The sequence below is a fragment of the Urocitellus parryii genome, chromosome 10 (genome assembly GCF_045843805.1).
Source record: "Urocitellus parryii isolate mUroPar1 chromosome 10, mUroPar1.hap1, whole genome shotgun sequence".
Lineage (NCBI taxonomy): Eukaryota > Metazoa > Chordata > Mammalia > Rodentia > Sciuridae > Urocitellus > Urocitellus parryii.
In genome coordinates this window covers 77,950,069-77,964,570 of record NC_135540.1, presented here as the reverse complement: position 1 = coordinate 77,964,570, position 14,502 = coordinate 77,950,069, and the positions used below count along the sequence as shown (strand labels likewise).

The 14,502-nt window shown below is 38.6% G+C and overlaps 1 protein-coding gene across 3 annotated transcripts in view; it reads left to right on the top strand.

Annotated features, from left to right (window-relative positions):
- Gpat3 (glycerol-3-phosphate acyltransferase 3) overlaps window positions 1–7,059 on the top strand; it is a 59,371-nt gene extending 52,312 nt beyond the window's left edge. For all 3 annotated transcript variants that reach the window (XM_026411946.2, XM_026411945.2, XM_026411948.2), the window contains 5 exons: window positions 333–388; window positions 1,356–1,441; window positions 2,186–2,314; window positions 3,071–3,150; window positions 5,833–7,059. In XM_026411946.2, the coding sequence (XP_026267731.1) occupies window positions 333–388; window positions 1,356–1,441; window positions 2,186–2,314; window positions 3,071–3,150; window positions 5,833–5,944 (463 nt within the window). In that variant the 3' untranslated portion in view covers window positions 5,945–7,059. The remainder of the gene's footprint in view (window positions 1–332; window positions 389–1,355; window positions 1,442–2,185; window positions 2,315–3,070; window positions 3,151–5,832) is intronic.
- The last annotated feature ends 7,443 nt before the right edge of the window (window positions 7,060–14,502 follow it).

Below are 14,502 nucleotides of genomic sequence, written 5' to 3'. Positions count from 1 at the left end.
CCGCTGCCACAGTGGGGATAGAACCCAGGACCTCACACATGCTAGGCAAGCGCTCTACCATTAAGCTACCTCCCTAGCCCCTAGAGTTGCTTTTTAATAGTAGGCAAAAGGCATTGAAAATCATTCACTTTGAAATTAGACAAATTGAAATAGTGCAGATCTTCTTACACTTTTAAAGAAAGGGAACAACTTGAGTTTGTTTCCTTTCCAAATTTCTTATTTCTTTTCTCCTCTTTGCTTTACAATTTTATTCACACTACTAGAGTGTGAAGAATACCAAAAAGGACTCTGTTTTTAAAGGTAGAATTTTGATTCCTTGTTTTTCTCTGCAGACTAAAAGAACACATTGCTGATAAGAAAAAACTACCCATATTAATCTTTCCTGAAGGTAAGAGCAGAGACTGCCTGCCAAACTATCATTGATAACAACAAGTGATTAGGAGTGTGAGGAATAGTTACTCTGGGACTGGCATTCTCAATCCAGGATGAGATGACCTTTGAAGCTATTCATTTTCTGCTTTCTTTTGAGATGATAGGAGTCATGCTACCTTTTTTTTTGTGTGTGTGTTGTATTTATTTTTTGTGCTGCTAGGGATCCCTTTTTTATTTTAAAAATACTTCTGGGTCATAAACTTAGAAAGGTATTATCTATATTATCTGTCATTTTAAGGGTAGTATTTTAAAAGTATCAAAGTTGTCACCTGTTGCAGAGAAGTTGTACTTATAAATATTTAATAGTAAAGTAAAAGTTTGTTATTATGAATCTGCTTAGAACTATTAGCGTTTAAGTTTATTTACTCCTTTAAGCAGGGATGGATTTGTGAAATGGTATTAGAATGCCTGTCATTTGCTATTTTAAAGTATTTTATATAAAAGTAATTCCTTGGCGCTGGGGTTGTGGCTCAGTGGTAGAGTGTTTGCCCAGCACATGTGAGACACTGGATTTGATCCTCAGCTCCACATAAAAAACAAATAAATGAATAAAATAAAGGTATTGTGTCCATGTGTCCATCTACAACACACACACACACACATATATGTATTTAATATTTAATATTTTGTGGGGGTGGATACCAGGGATCGAACTCAGGGGGCAGGGGCACTCGACCACCGAGCCATATCCCCAGGCCTAATTTGTATTTTATTTAGAGACAGAATCTCACTGAGTTGCTTAGCATTTCACTTTTGCTGAGACTGGCTTTGAACTCACTGCCCTCCTGCTTCACCCTTCTAAGCAGCTGTGATTACAGGTGTACACCACAGCACCCAGCTTAAAAAAAATTGTTTTAAAGTAATTCATTTTAAAATTTATTTAAAAAGACGAGTAACCTCCCCATTCCTATCCACCCTTGCAGGAACCTGCATCAATAATACTTCAGTCATGATGTTTAAAAAGGGAAGTTTTGAAATTGGAGGAACCATACATCCAGTTGCAATTAAGGTAAACATATATATATATATTTTTTTTTAGTACCAGGGATTAAATCCAGGGGTGCTTAACCACTGAGCCACATCTCCAACCCTTTTTATATTTTATTTAGGGACAGATTCTTGCAAAATTGCTTAGGGTCTTACTAAGTTGCTGAGGCTGGCTTTGAACTTGTGATCTTCCTGCCTCAGCCTCCCGAGCCACTGGGATTATAGGTGTGCACCACTGTGCCTGGCTAAAAGAGATTTCATAAAAAAGCCTTAGATGGATGACTTTATTGATATAATTACAAACTTAAAATTTTCAAGAATGAGGAAACTGGCATACTCAGATTCATCAGTTCTTTACGTTCTGCCCCATTTACTGTCACATGCTCTGTCTCTGTGTTCCTATATGTGTGTGTGTGTGTGTGTGTGTGTGTGTAGCTATGTTAAGTGCTAAGGATTTAGTGCTAATCAGAACAGACACTGCCTCTGCTTTCAATGACCTTCCATTTCCATATGGAGACAGATATTTAATAGGCACATAAATAACCCTCTTTTTGCCATGTCTGGTACTCTATTTAGAAAATTAGTCTGCTCTAGTCGGTGTTAGATGGCCTGGTAAAGTTTTTGTGGTCAGTTCTATCAAAAAGAATTGAAGGAAAGTGGGGTTCTGATAGAGTTGTTTGGCCTGCCCTTAAAAACGTTGAGTTGAATAAGAGAAGCCACTGCTTGGTTTGTAATTGGGATATGTTTTCTTTTCTTTTTTTCTCAGTATAACCCTCAATTTGGGGATGCATTTTGGAACAGCAGTAAGTACAACATGGTGAGCTACTTACTTCGCATGATGACCAGTTGGGCCATCGTCTGTGATGTGTGGTACATGCCCCCCATGACTAAAGAGGTATTTCTTAGATAACACTTGGTCTTAGGTGCTTTGTCTAATCAGATAAAGGCAAAAAACCCCCAGGTGTCTTCATCGTTCTCATCATGCCTTTCTGCTTTCTCAGCAATTAGTTTTTCTTTCTTTCCCCTCCCTCCCTCCCTCCCTCCTTCGTTCCTTCTTTCCTTCCTTCCTTCCTTCAGGGGAGTAATGGGGACTGAACCTAGGGGTGCTGTACCCTGAGCCACATCCCCAGCCCTTTTTGTGTTTTATTTTGAGACAGTGTTTCACTAAGTTGCTTAGGGCCTAGCAAAGTTGCTGAGGCTGGCCTCCAACTTGCAATCCTCCCACCACAGTTGCTGGGACCATAGGTGTGCACCAATGCACCTAGTTGTTTTTTAAAATACTGTGTTTAGTGCTCTTTAATTCAAGCCAGTTTATATTGAGAGACTCTTTTCTGTAAAAGCTTTACAATTGTTTTTGGTTTATTGAGCCTACAGGTAATATGGAATGTTATATTTTGGGTACAAGTAATAAAAAAAAATTAAAGATATACTCATGATTCAAAAATTAATAAAACACTGATAGAATAGAATTTATTCTTGATAGAATAAATGATACTTGTTATGCTTGACTCAGAATAGAAAGTATTTGAGCTGAAATATGAATCTTATATTTTAAAACAAATATAAATGATTACAAGACATTTTAAGGTGTTATTTAAAAATTCTATACCCTAAATGTGTACTTAAAAACGATTTTTTTTTTTCCAACCAGGAAGGAGAAGATGCAGTCCAGTTTGCTAACAGGGTTAAGTCTGCTATTGCAGTACAAGGAGGATTGACTGAACTTCCCTGGTAAGAAATTTTTCAAGAGTTTTATTATTATTATTATTATTATTATTTTTAATTTAAAAAACCACTGTTAATGTTACTTATTTATGCTAGTTAGCTACAGGCTAAGCCAAAAGTGAGTGTGGTTTATACAAAATAACAATGGTTTAACTAAGATAGAAGTTTATCTTCCTCACTTAAATGTGGACAGTACTTGGGGGGTACAACAGCTCAATCTGTGTTGCTCCACCATCTTCAAGAAGTGCTTCTAATTTATGGTCTAAGATGACTGCTCCGACTCTACCTAGTGAATACTCAAATGGCCAGCAGGAAGAAATTTGAAAACAGGGATTCACCCATCTTCAAGAGCACACGCTGCAAGTTGGACCTGCTACTTAGACTTGTATCAGTACGCTAGGGCTCAAGTTATATGCTGATATATGCTGCAAAGGAAGTTGGGGAATGTAGTCTTTGTTGTAGGTGGCCATGTCCTTAGCTAGAATGTAGGGTTCTTTTATTGAAGAAGAAATGTAGAATGGATTTGAGGGTGAGGCAAGGAGCTACAGACAGGCTTGTTCATATTTAATTCCATTTATAACTATATTAAAGAAAACCTTAAAAACTTGAAAGAAAGGAAATAGGTGAGATATTTTAATTAGGGTAACTATATGGCTTTCATTTTTTGTTTGTTTGAGAATGACTGAATACAGTTGAGTATATTAGTTAGCTTGGGCTGCCATAACAAAAAACCATAGACTGAGTGTCTTAAATAGCAGAGATTTATTTTCTCACACTTATAGATGCTGCCATGTGGCCATTTCTGGTGAGGGTCTCCTTTTGAGGTGCAAAGGGCTGCTTTCTCCCCTCATTGACATGACCTCTTTGTGCAATCAGAGAGAGAGAGAGAGAGAGAAAGAGATGAAAGGAGCACACAAGCTCTGTCTAGTGTTTTTTTTTTTTTTTTTTTTTTTTTTTTTGGTAGCAGGGATTGAACTGAGCAATATCCCCAGCCCTTTTTATTTTTTGTTTTGAGACAGGGCCTCACGATGTTGCTTAGGGCCTTGCTAAATTGCTGAGACTGGCCTCAAACCTATGATCCTCCTGCCTCAGCCTCCCAAGTTGTTGGGATTACAGTTGTGCATGTAATCATGCCTGGCTAAATTGACATTTTTTTTTTTGTAGATTGAATGAAAACTGTTGGGTGATCTTAAACTGGTTCTTACATATAGTTATTCATATAGTTATTGCTTTTTTTTTCTTAAGAACTAATTTACTGCCATTTTAAAGGGGAACAGAGGAAGACTGAAGTCTCCAGAGGTAACACCTCACGGTTGGGGTACTTAGAGCAGCGTGAGGTTTACTGGGTGTTTGGGTGTTTGGAAGGAGAGGTATACAAAAATAATGTCAGGCTTCTCATAGACAAACATCTCTAACTTAAAATTTTTGCTCATTTTTATCCTGGACCTCACAGAAGGAGAAAGGTCCTTCTGACTCTCCTTCCCTTCCTTAGCTCACACTGTTCAGAATTCATGCAAATGCTATGAATTAGCTAGAGGCAATTCAATTGGATAAAAAAGGCTTTATGGACAATCCTGGGGACCTAAAGATGTTTTTCATTTCATGGAAACTTCCCACAACTGACCCCTCTGCGCAGTTTGTGGACTGTGGTCTACATTTAAATTGAGGGCTTGCTAGTGGGCTGTCCCTTAGGTTTGACTTTACAAGCCAGAACTTTGTGCTGGTCTCAGGCAGTCGTCTGCATGGAGGTCAAGTTCCGTTCTCATGGCATTGAGTTCATTAGCTAACCTGTGATCATTCATCACCATCAGAAAGCCCTTGGTAAACACTGGTGCTAACAGGGTGAAAAATTAAACATTCACAGTATAAAGTAAGCGCCTCTCAGTCTGCACTGGGCCTAACAGTTAAAATCTAAGAATTAGAACTGTAGGGAGAGGGTGGCCCCCTGTTCCTTCCCAGCTCTTCAGTTTGTTGTTTCTTTGAGTAGTCCAGAGAAGGAAAGGCAGGAAGAGTCCTCTTAACCCAGGCAGGTCTGCGATTCACCACTCTGGGGAGATTCACAGGCTCTGAATGAGGGGATGATGCTTTCTTAGAGACTAACTGCTGGTGGGATGAAATTTATGATTTGGTTGTTTTTAGCCCAAGTCTGTTTGGAACATGGTAAATTGCAGATACTAGAAAGATAGTGTTTGTCTAGGAACAAATCTTAATAAACATGGGATTAGATTTAAATAATGATTAACTTGTGTATCTGCACACATATACACATCATTCTTACCATTTCTTATGGGTATATTTTAAAACGTTTGTATAGTTTTCCAATAAGACACAGGTGGATGAAAAACAATATTTGTTTTTCCTTAAGGAAAAAAAATAGAGAAATAAATCCTGGTTTTCATAATCCAGGTTTTAATTCAAATATTGAATGCAGCAGCCCTAACTTCTAAAAAGAAACTAAGTAGAGGACGTATCTTTCTTTACTTTAACCAAACATTAGGGAGGTTGTCCTTCCTTAAAATAATGTGTATTAGTAGATTGAGGCTGAAATGTGGTCTGCCTGCTTCCAGATCCAGGGACCTTTGCCCCCTTGCCGACCAGTTGCTTAAGTGCCATGATACAATATTAACACGTGACCCTTCTACGTCATTACCAGAGAATATCTTTTATAATTTACCTTTCTTCTCCCAGGGATGGAGGGCTGAAGAGAGCAAAGGTGAAGGACACCTTTAAGGAAGAGCAGCAGAAGAATTATAGCAAAATGATTGTGGGCAACGGATCTCCCAACTTGGAATCAGACTGAGGCCACCCCTGATGCTACCCTGTAGATAAACTCGGCTTCCCAGAACTACCTTAGAAGTGAAGTGTTTTTTGGGGAGGGGGGGTTGTTTCATTTTATTATTTTGTTTGGTTTATTGTTAATATTTTCTACAGGATGATTGTCTCTACCTCTTTATGCCAGAGGCAGAACCTACAGGTGACCTGTTGTGGCTTTCCTGAGGCTGTTGGAGCACTAGCCTCATCAATTGTAAGGTAGTTGACTGAGGCAAAACAGATTCTGCCTTTTGTAAAATGATGGTGTCATTGGTGATTGAATGAAATATTTTTACAGGGACAAGTGCTTCTAGGGAGTATTTGAACCTCATTCATAGGGTAAATTCTTGGAAACTATCCCAACTATCTGTGTCCACAATTTGCTTTTCCTCACTTACACAATGGGGGGGTCACAAAACAATGTGAGGTTACCATTGGGGTTCTGTGTTACCGCAAAGTTGAAAAGAAAAATGGAACCTTGTATTTTAGGGTGAAGGACAACTTTGTGGTGACCTGACCAGAAAGCCAAAAGGAAGTATAAATTATTTTTTCACTAGTGTGTTGGTAAGCTTCACCAAAGAAAAATTGAGTGGAAGTAAAGGTGTGTATGTATTTATGTTTAGGAGACTCACAACACATTTCAACCAGCAATGGTGATTAATAGCTTAGTTAGTTTTTCTTGTGTGTATGCTAAAGATTCCCTTCCATCTACCAACTTGTTTTTTTTTTTTTTTGTAACCAAACACATTTTCAAATATAAGGAACCTTAAAAAAAAAAGTCACATTGGGTATCTTCAGTTTGAATGAGTGAAAGCCGCCCCTCACCCTCCCACCCTTAGTGGTTTATTCTCAGATCTTCCTGGTCTTTTAAACAGAAAAACAAGTGGTATCATTACCTTTTGGAAACTGAGCCTTAAATATTTTTAAAGGGGGGAAATAAGCATTCCCTAACTCAAATAGCATAAGCAATGTTGGATAGCAATATAATACCACTGTAAACTCTTGAGTATTATCTCTCCTGGTAACCTTGTACAGAATGTGAACTGTCTTACCATGAACATAAATAAATTTTATATTTTTAAACATGTGTTGCATTATTTGCTCCTCCCCTCTACCTTCTGGTTTTGAGTGAATTAAATTCCTTCTTATTATAAACAAGGATTGTTTTCATTTCAGTGACATACTCAGATTTTATCGGAGTGGAACACTTAGGAAACTAGAACATCAGCCACTAGTCTTTTTTTTTTTTTTTCCCCTTTTACTTATTTGGAGTCTGGCCCTGTGGACTCTGCCCTTGAACAAAGTCCCAGACTTAAGGTATTTTGCAGGTGAACCCAGACAATTACACCTAAAAGACTAGCCAGGCAGGCCTGGCATGGCCCCATCAGTGTGGACTCTTCTCATCTAGCTAGTAGGATTTTATCCCAAAGAAAAATTTGTAAACAGGTTTCCCTCGTGGTCAGCACCGTTCTGTTCTCATATCCCCACTCTCTTTCTCTGTTGCCTCTTCTTCAAACTGTTGGGGTGATCTTGACCAGGAATCATCAAATTCAAACATGTTGAGATGGCCCTTTGTTTTATTTGTTTTTTTTTTTCCCTCAGAAAAGTTCCTTTTTCTTCTTTTCATATTCAATATAGCTTGAATTAAGAGATCTATTTTATTAACTCACTTCTCAGAAAAGCTAATAAAATAGCTAATGGTATTTTGTTTGGTCACGGATAAGATGTGTCTAAGCACCATGAAAACAACAAAGCTGTTGTATATTCATTGGGCAGTCTGATGCTAGCTTTCAGAACTTTCTCTTCCTGTAGGTCTTTGATGTACACAGTGAATTTTCAAGTTGCTTGCAATTGTCATGTTACTGCAAACGTGTTTCTGGAAAACAAGTCTTGATCAGATTTAGCTCAAGATTCCCACTTTAGAAGTCTTGTGTCTATAGAGTTTAGTATTCCTGAGTTTTCAGGACAATGATTGTAGTGAGATATCAAGGGTAGACAGGATTTGGTAGAAAAATCTCATCAGCATCATTCCACCTAATCCTCGCATAGATTGATGAACTGAGCCTTGAGATTACCCTCCCACCCCCGACTTCTTTTTGACTCTTTGTCCTGGCTGTAGGCCATAAGTACACACAACAAGGTTTAGGAGTGCCAGTGGCTTCTGAAATGCCATGGCACATGCTGGGGTTGGATGAGCAGCCATGTGTGAAGCAGTAAATACACTCAAGAGCACAGGGAAATGGTTCTGAATGACAGTTGGGTGCAAAGGACAGTCTCCAGGAAGGTTTTCCTGTATAAACAACTTCCCAAGCCATAGTCAACATCATCTTCGTGGCCTGACCACCCTCTCCATGTGTATGTGGCACTTTGAGCATTCTGTTGATACCTTAACATATAATGTTTGTTGGTTTCTTGTAATTACAGATAGTATGTGGTCATGATGACTGCCTCTTGGGGTCACAGCTGCTCTCAGTCTTTGTTTCTGAAATATCTTATTATTGACCTAAACCACCTCCTGATTGGACAGAGTAGGTTGTGATGGGAGGTAGGGGCAAGACTGGGGTATGGGATTGGTACTGTAGATTGGGGTCCCTAATAAGAATGTTGACAAAAGTGTGCTCTTTTTATTTGCAGTATGAGTGGAGAGGCTTTGACAGGGGTGCTCTGGGTTACATCCCCAGCACCCCCCTCCTTTTTTTAGAGACAAATTCTGGCTAAGTTGCTGCGGGGGCTGGCCTTGGACTTCTTCAGCCTCCCTAGTAGTTGGGATTACAGGCTTGCAGCATTATACCTGATTTGCTTTTGGTTTTTAACACATGTTCCTAGTGGATTCTATTAGTATTTGGTATTATCGTTTTCTCAATAATGATGAACGTAACAGGATAGTCAAAACATGCTGTAGTTGTGGCTCTGGTACTTATTGGCTTTGCAGCTTTTACACTTATCTGATTTTCCCTTGTCTTTTTATTGATGGTAAAAAAGAAAATAGAAAATACAAAAGTGTATGTGAAAGTAAGTAGATCCACTTTAAGGGCAATGTAACAACAAATACCTGTGTACTCATTACCCAGACTAATAAGTAGAACTTGACTGTATCCCCAAAGGCAGGAAAAGTCATTTTCTTATTCTAATTATCTTGACAGACGTTAGGATTTTTTTTCTAGCTGTTTTGTAAACATGCTTCTGTATGTTTCTTGATGTACGCTCACAAGAACTTCTCTAGTCTGTTGTTTAGTGGCATTAGGATAGCTGCATGGTAGGGTATTAGCATACCCAATTTTAACATAGACACTATCGAACCATTTTCAGAACTGGTGTCCCATTTTACACAACCCATCAGTTGTGAGAGAGCAACATTGAAGTCTAATATAAGAACATATTTGGATTTATTTTATCATCTTATTTTGTGCTTTCTCTTCTATTTTTTCCTTCTTCCCTTTTGAATTTATTACTACTTCCACTTATTTTATCTATGTGAATTGGAGATTAATAGCCTTATTTTTATCGTGCTGTTACTTTAAAAATTTCGACTTGCATGCTTGTTGTAGTCTAAAGTCAATCATATTCCTAACTCTCCTGAAAAAATCTAAGGATCTTAGAACTTGAATTTCAGTCATCTCCCCTCAATGTACGCGATATTATGATATCATGAATTGTAATCCCACGAATTGACACTGCCCCTGTCGACGTCATCATCCTCGTCATTGGATATGGTCAGTGTTTACCCAGAATTTCCCTACTTCCTCTTTGGTTCTTCCCCCTTTTATCATCTTATTTTGTGCCTTTGCTTTCTTCCACTTCTCCCTCTTGCTTGAACTCTTGGGTTTATTACTTCTTCCATTTATTTATGTAAATTGGATATTAGTGGTCTCCAATTAATCCAAGACTGATGGACATTTAATCTTTCCATCTGGGATCACTTTTCTCTAGGGACAGTCTGCTGGTAGCCAATCCCCTGTTTTTTCCTTTCTAAAAGTACATTTACTTTGTACCCATTCTTGGAAGTTTTTCCTGGATATAGAAGTTTATATTCAGATTGAAGTTTTTATTTTTTTTTATTTTCTCTGTGTACATTGAAGATTGTCTTCTCGCTGCGGTCAGCTACCAGCCCCTCATGACTTCTTTGAAGCTAACATTTTGAGGGCACATCATAAGGTCATTGTTTTTGGAATTTACCATTTCACTGGGATGCACACAGGTGTGTGTTTCTTGTTATTGTCTACTTTCGACTTGACTTTTCATGTGTGAATTGGAATTTTTCATCACAGAAAGTTCTCAGATATCCCTTACATAATGTCTTTTGCCCTATTTCCCCCTTTCCTTTGTTTTTAGAAGACAGACATTACTTTCTCACTCTATCCTATATCTCTTTTTAAAAAATATTTATATTTTAGTTGTAGTTGGACACAATACCTTTTTTATTTATTTATTTTTATGTGGTGCTGAGAATAGAACCCAGGGCTCGGACGTGCTAGGCGAGTGCTCTATCACTGAGCCACAATCCCAGCCCCTATCCTATATCTCTTAATCACTTTTCTTTATAGTTCTCATTTCTTTGCCTGTCTATACTTCTTTCTGGACAATCTTTAGTTCCACAATTTTGATTAATTAATTCTTTCTTTAATTCTATTGATTCTGCTCTTACAACCCTTCAACACAATCCTTCAGTGAGTTTTTTTCTTTCTTCTTTTTTTTTTATTTCTTGGTGATGCTGGAGCTGCTTCCCCAACTCCCTGCACTCAGTTTCTTATTTTAGTTTTTCATTTCTCATTTCTAGGAGTAATATTTGATTCTTTTTCAAACATGCTTACTCACAAGTTTTTTGTGTTTTTGGTACTAGGGATTGAACCCAGCGGCACTTGATTAATGAGCCACATCCCTAGCCTTTTTTATATTTTATGTAGAGACAGGATCTCATTGAGTTGCTGAGGGCCTTGCTAAGTTGCTGAAGCTGGCTTTGAATTTGCGATCCTCCTGCCTCAGCCTCCTGAGCCACTGGGATTACAGGTATGCACCATTGCACCTAGCTCATAAATTTTGAGGTTATTTATGCTTATTAGTTTTATTTTTTTTCCCAACAAATCCAAAGAATGTCTTCAGAGGAGGATCTGAGTCAATTTTTTCTGTTGCTTCTTGGTCATAGAGTCTTATTTATTTGTGTGTTTAGAGTATTTTCATGATGCTCAGTTGTCTTTTTATTTTTTATTTTTTTGAATTTCATTTTCTTCTCTCAGGATTCCACAATAAGGATTGGTAAACTACAGCCCATGGGCAGAATCCTGCCCTCCACCTGTTTTGTAAATAAACTTTTGTTGGAAGACAGCTGCACCCATTTGTCAATGTAGATCTCTATCTGCTTTTGCCTTACAATAGCAAAGTTGTGCAGTTGCCCTATGGCCCACAAAACCTCAAATATTTACTCTCTAGCCCTTTACCCTGTATAGTTCACCCATGTGAGCACAAGGTTAGTATCCATCCAGGATCACTTTAGACTGAATTATTGGCTTGAAGTTTATTTGGCCATGTAAATGTGAGAGACCTTACTTAGCCTGTAAACCCAAACAAAGGCTGTCTTGTGGTTTTGAGTTCTCTGCATAATGTTTTTGAGGTTAATCCATGTTGTGTTTATAAGTAGTTCATTCTTTTTAATTGCCAAGTGGTTTTAAATCCTTAGAGGAAAATTATTTTCCCCTTTCACTCAGCACTAAGGTCTGACAAGCCATTTACTGTGCTCATATCTGAAGTGGGGGATGGATGATCTTCTCTCATAGTCCTTTGAGAGTCCCCCTTCAAAGGAAGTATCTTGGGCTTCCCACCTCAAACTGGCCTTTCAGTCTGTCTTTTTTGCCTCAGGCCCTTAATGATCTAGAAACTCAAGTTTGCCTGGTTTGGCCAGTTGTGGTAAGGTAAAAGCCAAGTGCTGGCCCCTTACTCTGCTTTCCTCTCTGGGACCTCATCTCCCTCAGACCCTGGCTTGAGCAGTCCTCACTCTTTCTAGTTTGTAGAAGTACACAGAATTTTCTTTTATCCATTGTAAATTTTTAAAAAGCCTCTCTGATTGTTTTTAGATTAAAGCCATTTTGTTGTTGTGGTGGTGGTGGTGGTACCAGGGATTGAACCCAGGGATGTTTAACCACTGAGCCACATCCCAGCCCTTTTTGTGTTTTATTTAAGAGACAGGGTCTTACTGAGTTGCTGAGGGCCTAGTTAAGTTGCTAAGGCTGGCTTTGAACTTGAGATTCCCCCTGCTTCAGCCTCCTGAGCCGCTGGGATTACGGGCATGCGCCACTGTGCCTGGTTTAAAGCCATTCTATTAATATAAAAAGTAGTGCTTTTGCTCTCATATATTGTTATTACTATTTGTAATTTAAATATTTCTCTAGATTTTTAAAAATTAAATGAATTTTTTTCTTTTCTTTTTTTGATGGCACTAGGGATTGAATTCAGGAGAGATTTACCATGGGAGCTACATACTAGTCCTTTTTAAAATTTTATTTTGAGACAGGTTCGTGCTAAGTTGCTAAAGTTCTCACTAAATTGCTGAGGCTGGCCTTGAACTTGTAGTCCTCCTGCCTCAGCCTCCCTATTCATGGGATTATAGGTATGTGCCACTGCTCTGGCAGATGAAGTGATTTATAAGGAAGATATGGACCAAGCAAGGAAAAATTATGAGATTTTTAGCATTGGTAGAGAATACTTGGACTCCATAGCAAGAAGGCAGCTTATGGGATTCTGAGGGTGAGTGTCTTTTTTGGCATTCTGGGTAAGTGGTAAGTTTTCTGGCAGCTCATGTTATAGCCCTGGGGTGAGGATCCCATCAAGGTCTTTTATGACCCTTAAATGGGGCTGGGTTGGGGGACGTATCCTAAATCCCTGTAATAGGTGCCCCCTGCTGTTGTAAGTGGAGTATAGCAATTCTGACTACTTGCTGGCCTAGGCCCTATCTGGCAAAGATGCTCAAGAGAGCTCTCTTGAGGCCCTAGGTTTGATCCTCAGCACCACATATAAATAAGTAAATACATAAATAAAGGTATTGTGTCCAACTACAAACTCCAAAAAATAAAAAAAAAATTAAATCAAACCAGAAAATGAGAGCTTTGAGGATAGCATATGTGTATCCTATTTTGGTGAGGTAAAATATTTCAGATCCCTCTGAGCTCCAGACTATATAAAGTCAACAATGACAAAGAAATGACAAAGTATGGACACAACAATGTCAAAAATAGATAAAGCCCTTAGACTTGTGGAAATACCCTGCAGCAGATGGGAAAATAAGAAAAATCAAGGGAATCAATCATGTTTAGATGAAACAGTTTATGGAGGATTCAGAGTGCTTTTTAAATTTTTCCTGTAAGCCTGGGGTAGTAAAAGGCCTAGGCACTCTTTCTGAAGAGTTAGCTGAAGAGTATATTCCCCTTACAGCTGAGTGAGTGTGAATGGATCAAAATGTGTGAATAGGAGCAGGGAGGGAATCTAGTCTCTCTGAAGGCTTCTGTGCCCAGTGAAAGCCTGTTTATTATAGCAATTATCTTTTGATACAGGCAGCCCTGACATTGGGTTCTTGCTCAGTCAGGCACAAGTGAACTGTGCCAAACTTCCAAACTGAAAGGAATTTTCAGCACTGATTGTGAGTAGGTTTGAAAATTGTTCCTTCAGAATTAGAATCTTGTTTGGGTCCTGCAGAGAAATGACCCTGGAAATGTTGTCTTATCTAATAGGTTCTGCAGAAATTTGGTTAACCAATAGAGTGACAAATATTTGAGATAACATACCTTCACCCAGTAAACTCCTTGGTCTAATACCTGTCTTTGAAAAATGCTTACATCTGACAATTACCTGGTTAGACATTCACCCGTTTTATGCAAGGCACACCACAATTCTGGCTCTGTTAGTGTTAAGATTTTATGTTGACCAAGACAGAAATCTGCCCTTTGGGGAGCTTGGAATCTGGAAGTAGAAAATAAACAGCAATGACCTTAAGAGGAAGCCTGTAGCCTTCATTTGGTCCAGGGACAAAGTGCTGTGTGTGTGCAGAAGTGGTTGACGTGAGGTGGGAAGTATCAAGGAAGGGAGGCCCTACAGGTGCTTTGTAGACAAGTGCTCTTTTTTTCCTACTTTTTAAATTTGTTCATTTTAGATATACATGACAGTATATTTTGACGTATGTACACACATGGAGTATAACTTTTTCTAATTAGGATCCCATCCTTGTGGTTGTACATGATGTCGAGTTACACTGGTTGTATATTCATCTATGAACATAGGAAAGTTATGTTCAACTCGTTCTACTGTCTTTCCTATTCCCATCCCCTCTGTCTTCCTTCATTCCCCTTTGTCTGATCCACTGAGCTTCTATTCTTTCTCTCCCCTCTTGTTGTATGTTAGCATCCACACATCAGAGAGAACATTCAGCTTTTGGTTTTTCAGGATTGGCTTATTTCAGTTAGCATGATAGTTGCCAGATCCATCCATCTACCGGCAAATGTCATAAAGTCATTCTTCTTCATGGCTAAGCAATACGACAAGAGCTCTTAGATAAAGTGAGAG